An 8,279-nucleotide genomic window follows, 5' to 3' on the forward strand; every position below is an offset into this window, starting at 1 on the left:
CCTGGGGTTGTTGTGGCCAAAGTGCAGCACCTGGCACTTGGACTTGTTAAATGCCATCCTGTTGGACTCTGCCCATCTGTCCAGCCTGTCAAGGTCCCTCTGCAGAGCCCTCCTCCCCTCCCCTCCAGCACATCCACACCTGCCCCCAGCTTGGTGTCACCTGCAAACTTGCTGCTGGTGGACTCAATGCCCTCATCCAGATGATCAGTGAAGATACTGAAAAGGGTCAGGCCCCACACTGATCCCTGGGGGACACCACTGGTGACTTGGAGGAGCAGCTCACCTGAGAACCAGTTGAGCATCACCCTGCAGGCTCAGGATGGGTTGAGCCAGGGCAGAGTGTTGCAGAGCTCTTGAAAAACAGCCAAGTGAAAGGTTGAAGCAAGTTCTTTACTTTGCAGCTGTGGAGCCCTCCTGGGCTGGAGAGTTGTTGGCCTCTGGGGAATGAAGAGCTGCTCCACACCCAACTAACTGCATTCACAAACCCTGCTCCTAGCCCAACTGCAGAATGGTCCCCAGCCCTCTGCCCCCCCAGTGCCACCCCCCAACACCTCACAGTGCTGGAGTCCCAGCACTGCCCCCTCACCAGTGTGCAGCCTTTGGCCAGGAAGAGCTGGCCAGTGTGGTCTGCATGCTTCAGAACTGCAGGGCTGATCTCCATGTGCAGGTGGCAGAGGCTGCTGGGAGGAGTGGCAGGGTGGTGCCTGCAGTCCTGCAGAGCCCAGAGCTCAGTCCCTCTTTGTCAGCAGCACCCCCAGGCAAGGGCTGTGCCTGCTGTCCTCCAGGCCTAGGACAGGATGTGCTCCAGGACTCCTTGCCTGATCAACTGCTCACATTTCCAGCGGGGTAGGAAGTGCTGCACACAAACACAAGGCAGCCTGCCCTGAGACTGTGCTCCTGCCTGGACTTGCTGCTGCCCACACTCAGCTCTTTGCTGTGCTGCATGTGGGGGCAGGCTGGGTAGAGCTGAACCATCTGAACCCATCCTGGGCCAGGCAGCTTGCAGCATGTGCAAGGAGGCAGGTGTGCAGGAGTGGGACCTGCTGAGAAGCTGAGGTGAGCAGGGAGAGCTCGTGGGGAGGAAGGAAAGAAAGGGTGTGGAGCATGCTCTCGGCACAGGTACCTGGCTGTTCTTCTTCAAGAGGATGGTGGTCCCATCATCGATCTCAAATTCCCCATAGTCCCTTAAACACCTCACCTGTGAAGTGGAAGCAGTCCTCAGGTCAGCAGAGCCCACTCAGAAGACCACCAGGCACCACCATGTGCTTGATGAGCACATACCTCACCCCCAGAACTGCAGGTGTGGACAGGATGCCACCCACCTGCTGGAGCCTCAACACTGAGCACACCTACAAGCACGGAACTGAACTGACTCCACTGTCTGGGGGCTCTACCCAATCTCTTCATAGGATCATAAGATGTTAGGGGTTGGAAGAGACCTTCAGGGATCACCAAGCCCCCTGCCAGAGCAGGAGCACAGAATCCAGCACAGGTCACACAGGAACACAGCCAGGCAGGGCTGCAAAGGCTCCAGAGGAGACTCCATAACCTCTCTGGGCAGCCTGCTCCAGGGCTCTGGGACCCTCACAGGGAAGAAGTTCCTCCTCATGTTGAGGTGATCTGTTTGAGGGCATCCAGGCACCCACAGCCAGTCTGCAGATGGCACTGAGCTGGGAGGCAGTGTGGAGCTGCTGGAGGGCAGGAAGGCTCTGCAGAGGGACCTGCACAGGCTGCATCCATGGGCTGAGGCCAATGGGATAAGATCCAACAAGGCCAAGGGCTGAGTCCTGCACTTGGGACACAACAGCCCCAGGAAGGCTGCAGGCTTGGGGCAGAGTGGCTGGAAAGTGCCCAGCAGAGAAAGTCCTGGGGGTGTTGGTGGGCAGCTGGCTGGAGATGAGCCAGGGGGTGCCCAGGTGGGCAAGGAGGCCACCAGCAGCCTGGCCTGGATCAGCAGTGGTGTGGGCAGCAGGAGCAGGGCAGGGATTGTCCTCCTGCACTCAGCACTGGGGAGGCCACACCTGCAGTGCTGGGCTCAGTTCTGGGCCCTCAGTGCAAGAAGGACATTGAGGGGCTGGAGAGGGTCCAGAGAAGGGCAAGGAAGCTGGGGAAGGGTCTGGAGAAGAGGGCTGGGGAGGAGCAGCTGAGGGAGCTGGGGGTGTTTAGTGTGGAGAAGAGGAGGCTGAGGGGAGACCTCCTTGCTCTCTGCAGCTCCCTGAGAGTGGGCTGGAGCCAGGTGGGGGCTGGGCTCTAGTAACAAGTGACAGGAGAATAAATGGCCTCAGGTTGGCCCCAAGAGAGGTTTTAGGTTGCACAAACTTACTGCCTGAAAGGGTTCTCAAAGCCTGGCACAGGCTGCCTGGGGAGGTGGTTGAATGCCCATCCCTGGAGGAGTTTGAAAGAGGCAGAGCTGTGGAGCTGAGGGCTGTGTCTTAGCCCCAGCCTTGGCAGAGTTAAACACTGGTTGGACTCAGTGATCTTAAAAAGGCTTTTCCAAGCAAAATGATGCTGTGATTCTGTCACAGGCCATTGAAGAAGACCAATTAGCAATCCCCAGCCTGGGAACAAGGTTTCTAATTGATCTGGGTCTTGAACACCCCCAGGGAGGAGGCATCCACAGCCTCCCTGGGCAACCTGTGCCAGTGTCTCTCCACACTCACTGCCAAGAACTTCTTCCTCATCTCCAGTCTCAATCTCTCCTCTTCCTGTTTCAGTCTGTTCCCTCTCATCCCATCACTCCCAGCCCTTGTCAGAAGTCCTTCCCCAGTTTTCTTGTAGGCCCTTTCAGGTACTTACTTCAATGTAGAGGCTTTTAGGAGGTTTCAGGTCCTGGGTAAGGTCCAGCCCCTCCTCTCCTCCCACTGACCTCATGTAGGTAGCCAGAGACTTCTTGTAGCGATTGAACCACTCCACCTGCAGAGGGGAAGAGCAATCCCTCAGGCAGAGCTAATGCTGAAAGATGTCCCTGACACATGAGATCTGGATGCTTTTGTGCTGTCTCACCCTCTCCCCAGCCTCTTCATGCCAGCCAGGGGGAAAAAAACTGCCCCAGAGGCAGAGCAGTGTGACTGCAGGGTAGGATGTGTGCTGCTCCTGTTACCAGCACTCTACATTGGTCTAGAGATGGCACTTCAGAGCAGCGTGTAAAGGCCTGGTTCTGCCAGCTGCAAGCCTGTGCTCTGAAGCCCCACCTGAGCTTTGCAAGTGCAAAGCATGACCTGCACTCGGTATCTGTTGGGTATTATCCCCACAGAAAATGAATGGCACATCAAGTGCTGTGTCCACGGTGGAAGGAGGGAAGTCTGCCCTGTGTTGATTCTACCAAATGGACAATCCATCAGGAGGAGTTCAGTGGAAATCACAGCATCAGCCACATTGGAAGAGACCCCAAGATCACCAAGTCCAGCTGATCACCCAACCCTAACTAATCAATCAGACCATGGCACCGAGTGCCTCATCCAGGCTCTTCTTAAAACACCTCCAGGAATGCTGACCCCACCACCTCCCTGGGCAGCACATTCCCGTGGGCAATCTGTCTGTCTGTGAAGAACTTCTTGCTAAGATCAAGCCTAAACTTCCCCCTGCACAGCTTGAGACTGTGTCCTCTTGTTCTGTTGCTGGTTGCCTAGGAGAAGAGACCAACCCCCACCTGGCTACAACCTCCCTTCAGGTAGTTGTAGAGAGCAAGAAGGTCTCCCCTGAGCCTCTTCTTCTCCAGGCTAAACAACCCCAGCTCATTCAGCCCCTCCACATAGGGCTGTGCTGCAGACCCCTCACCCAAGACAAGGCTGACTCACTTCCTCAGCAGACATGTGGAACTGGATGGTGTTGGGCAGGACGCTGCCACACTCCCACCTGAGTGCTCGGATGCGCAGCAGCCGGTCGTACCTGGGGGGAAGAAACGAGGGGCAGAGCCGGCTTGTGGCCGCAGCCACTGCCCAGCAATAGCCTCGGCAGCACCGGTGCCTCTGCTCTCAGCAGACAGCGAGGACCTGAGCCGCTCCACCTGCCGTCCTCTGACGGATGTGATGCTCGGCCTGTGCAGCAACTCAAACTTTGAAAGAGCAGGAGTCGCAGGGGTTACTCTTTGTGCCAGCGTTTGGCTTGCAGCAGCGATGAGCACAAAGAGTGAACGAGGAGCTGCCCTGCTCCGGCAACTGATGCAGGAGCTGGGCCCGGAGTCCCAGCGCCCAGACCTGGGGACCCCCGTCCCGTACTCACAGGTAAGCCAGGATGCAGCGCTGGTTTCGGAGCAGGCAGCAGTGCCGGAAGCGGATAAGGAAGATCAGCTCCGTCCGTCCTGACTTCGCGTCGGACCTGGAAAAGGAGGAGCCGCGTCCCCGAGCTGTGGATCGGGCCGGGGCCGGGGCGGAGGTTGGGGCAGCACACGGCACCGCTCCACCCCGAGCAGGACAACTTACACATCCGCCTGGTTCCGCTCGTACAGCGCCCGCATCTCCTCCAGCGCCTGCCGCAGCACCTCCGTCTGCAACGCCGGACGCCACCAGTGAGTGTGTACCCAGCCCTAGGGCAGGCCCCGGCCCCGCTGCCCGGCTCGGCTCACTTGGGCAGGGGGCGGCCTGCCGGCCCCGCTCACCTGGAAGGGCGGCAGGTGCCCGTCCGATGCCCGCCGCAGCTCCCGCACCAGCCCCAGCGCGCGCTCTCCCCGCCATCTTCCTGCGCGCGGGAAAAGCCGGCGCGCCGCAGCCAATGGCGGCGGGGGGGCGGGGCGGAGACAGCGCCGAGCCCCGCCCCTCCGGGAGGTGGTGCTGAGCTTCACCGGGCTCCGGCTTCGGGGGTGCCGCTGCCGCCCCGCGGGGCTGTGCTGTGGTCCGTGTGCCCTTTCCGGGGCCCTGAGCCGAAGGACCCAACCGGGAACGTGTCTTATAAAGCCTCCTCCTGCCGGCTAGGGCACAGCCCTTGGCCCCCAGACAGAGTCTTTCAGCAACAACGCTGAGAGCGGGGACCAGGAATAGGGGTTTGCTGTTGGCCGAGCAAGGGGCCCTTCCGCGCCACGAGGGATCCATCGATCCACGAGGATGAGCAGAGGGCTGGAGCACCTCTCCTGTGAGGACAGACTGAGAGTTGGGGCTGTTCAGTCTGCAGAAGAGAAAACTCCCAGGAGACCTTCCTGTAGTCTTACAGTATCTGAAGGGGACTCCAAGAAAGCTGGGGAGGGACTTTTGAGGGTGTCAGGGAGTGATAGGACTGGGGGCAATGGAGCAAAACTAGAAGTGGGGAGCTTAAGATTGCATGTTAGGAAGAAGTTCTTCCTCCTGAGGGTGGTGAGAAACTGGCACAGGTTGCTCAGGGAGGTGGTGGAAGCCTCCTGCCTGGAGGTTTTTGAGGCCAGGCTGGCTGTGGCTGTGAGCAACCTGCTGTAGTGTGAGGTGTCCCTGCCCATGGCAGGGGGGTTGGGACTGGCTGATCCTTGGGGTCCCTTCCAACCCTGACAGTTCAATGATGCTTTGTTTGGGGGATAGCTTGGACTGGATGATCTCAAAGGGCTTTTCCACCCTGTTCAATTCTTTGGTTCTTTCTGTGACCCTGGCTGTGGCAGGGACAACCACCCCCTCACCACTCATCCCAGGGCCAGGCCAGAGGTTAGAATAGAATAGAATAGAATAGAATAAACCAGGTTGGAAGAGACCTTCAAGATCATCGTGTCCAACCTATCACCCAACACCACCCAATCAACTAACCCACGTAACCAAGCACCCTGTCAAGTCTCCTCCTGAACACCTCCAGTGACGGCGACTCCACCACCTCCCCAGGCAGCCCATTCCAACGGGCAATCACTCTCTCTGTGTAAAACTTCCTCCTGACCTCCAGCCTGAACTTCCCCTGGCGCAGCCTGAGACTGTGTCCTCTTGTTCTGGTGCTGGCTGCCTGGGAGAAGAGACCAACCTCTGCCTGTTTACAACCCCCCTTCAGGTAGTTGTAGAGAGCAATAAGGTCACCCCTGAGTCTCCTCCTCTCCAGGCTAAGCAACCCCAGCTCCCTCAGCCTCTCCTCACAGGGCTGTGTTCCAAACCTCTCACCAACTTTGTTGCTCTTCTCTGGACTCGTTCCAGCAAGTCAACCTCCTTCCTAAACTGAGGGGCCCAGAACTGGACACAGTACTCGAGGTGTGGCCTAACCAGTGCAGTGTACAGGGGCAGAATGACCTCCCTGCTCCTGCTGGCCACACTGTTCTTAATGCAGGCCAGGATGCCATTGGCCCTCTTGGCTGCCTGGGCACACTGCAGGCTCATGTTCATCCTACCATCAACCAGCACCCCCAGGTCCCTCTCTGCCTGGCTGCTCTCCAGCCACTCTGACCCCAGCCTGTAGCACTGCATGGGGTTGTTGTGGCCAATGTGCAGAACCCGGCACTTGGATGTGTTCAATCTCCTGCCCTTGGACTCTGCCCATCTGTCCAGCCTGTCGAGGTCTCTCTGCAGAGCCTCTCTACCCACTAGCAGATCAACTCCTGTCCCCAGCTTGGTGTCATCAGCAAATTTACTGATGATAGACACAATGCCCTCATCCAGATCATCAACAAAGGTGTGGGGCCTGAAGAAGCTGCACAGGTATCCAGAGGGCTGTGAGTGCAGGAGCAGCAGGGGTGGCTTGGCATTGCTCATGGTGGTGTGCAGTGGCTCATCTGAGCCAGCAGCCAGAAGAGCAATCACCACAGGTCCCCAGTGCCAGTTGTAAGCTGCTGTGAATTGCTTGTTGCATCTTGCCTGGGGGTGGAGGGAGGATATAAATGTAACTGTGCCTTGACTGAAAAATTCGGGGTGGGGGGAGGGGAGTTGCTTTATCTTGGTTCTTTTGCCAGCTTCAAGGAGAGAAAAAAGAAATAGGAAGAAAAAAAGAAAGGGGGGAGGGGGGGAGGAGGGATAAAAGCAGCCTGGTACATAAAAATAGACAAAATGAATGAAGAATTTACAAACATCTATATTTTTTTGTGTTTTGGTGGTGGTTGGTTTGGGTTTGGGTGGTTAGGACATGTGATAAAATTAGGAGAACAGCTGAGAGACACTGGTTTATATAACTGACTATTTCAGGCAAGGAGTGGTTTACACAGCACAGTTTAACAAGGGGGGAAAGGGCTCCTGCATCATACACAAGGTGACAGACAGCCTCCCCTCTGAACCCCACAGGAGCAGCAGCCAAGTACACATTGGAATGTGATGAACAGTGCCAGGTCGTCATCCCCACCCTCCCTCCTTCCCTCCCTCCCTCCTCTTCCCTCCCTTCCCCCTCCCCCCTCCCCCCCCCCCTCCAAGTTAGGTAACACACAACCCTCTTGGAATAAGGCAATTCAGAAGGGACTCTTTTTAATTGGAATCACAACATACCCAGGCAGCAGCATGCATGAAGGGGGGGGGGGGGGGGAGTGGGGAGGGAAAAGTTCATTTATTTGGTAGGTGGGAAGGACAACAACTTGCAACGGGGGGGGGGTGGTTATTTTAATCCATTGGATGGAGTTTAGAGCAACAGGATAGAAACCATTCAAACAGGAGATGATTAGTATTCATTTTTAATATAGATAGATAGATATATCTCTCAAATCAACAGTTGTCTTTAGTGGAATAAAGATTATCTGTTTGTTGTTTGGTTTTTTTTTAATATATATATATTTTTTGGTAAAAAATAAAACTATTTGGATTCACTAATTAACAAAATGCACAGTGATTCAACCCTCCCCCCTCCCCCCCCTCCCCTTCACTTCTCACCGGTGCCTTCCACAGCTTCCTGGCATTTCCCTCCTTCCCCCGTTACCAATTAACTCCACAGCTTGCTGGTGTTTCCCTCCTTCCTTTGCTACCAATCAATTGCCTCTTTTCTGTGTCACCAATCAATTTCCTCCTTCCTTCATTACCACTTTCCTCCTTCCTTCATTACCAATTGATTTCTTCCTTCATTGCCAATTGATTTCATAGTATCATAGTATCAGTCAGGGTTGGAAGGGACCACAAGGATCATCTAGTTCCAACCCCCCTGCCATGGGCAGGGACACCTCACACTGGATCAGGCTGGACAGAGCCTCATCCAGCCTGGGCTTAAACACCTCCAGGGACAGGGCCTCGACCACCTCCCTGGACAACCCATTCCAGGGCTTCACCACTCTCATGGTGAAGAACCTCCTCCTCACATCCAGCCTGAATCTCCCCACCTCCAGCTTCATTCCATTCCCCCTAGTCCTATCACTGCCTGAGATCCTGAGAAGTCCTTCCCCAGCCTTCCTGTAGGCCCCCTTCAGATACTGGAAGGCCACAATTAGGTCACCT

At 56.3% G+C, this 8,279-nt stretch overlaps 1 protein-coding gene across 1 annotated transcript; it reads right to left on the bottom strand.

The window, feature by feature from the left end:
* Positions 1 to 391: 391 nt before the first annotated feature.
* On the bottom strand, positions 392 to 7,913 carry GINS1 (GINS complex subunit 1). Its single transcript, XM_068152983.1, has 8 exons — positions 7,894 to 7,913; positions 4,598 to 4,853; positions 4,422 to 4,486; positions 4,222 to 4,317; positions 3,798 to 3,888; positions 2,797 to 2,913; positions 1,124 to 1,198; positions 392 to 856 (listed from the first exon to the last, which is right to left on the bottom strand). Exons 1-8 carry the CDS (start codon positions 7,911 to 7,913, stop codon positions 788 to 790), a joined length of 789 nt encoding a protein of 262 aa, XP_068009084.1. The 3' UTR covers positions 392 to 787.
* Between the last annotated feature and the right edge of the window lie 366 nt (positions 7,914 to 8,279).

This window comes from Melanerpes formicivorus, unplaced genomic scaffold, assembly GCF_026170545.1.
Source record: "Melanerpes formicivorus ecotype bairdi unplaced genomic scaffold, bMelFor1.0.p_v2 SCAF_25, whole genome shotgun sequence".
NCBI classification, from domain to species: Eukaryota; Metazoa; Chordata; class Aves; order Piciformes; family Picidae; genus Melanerpes; species Melanerpes formicivorus.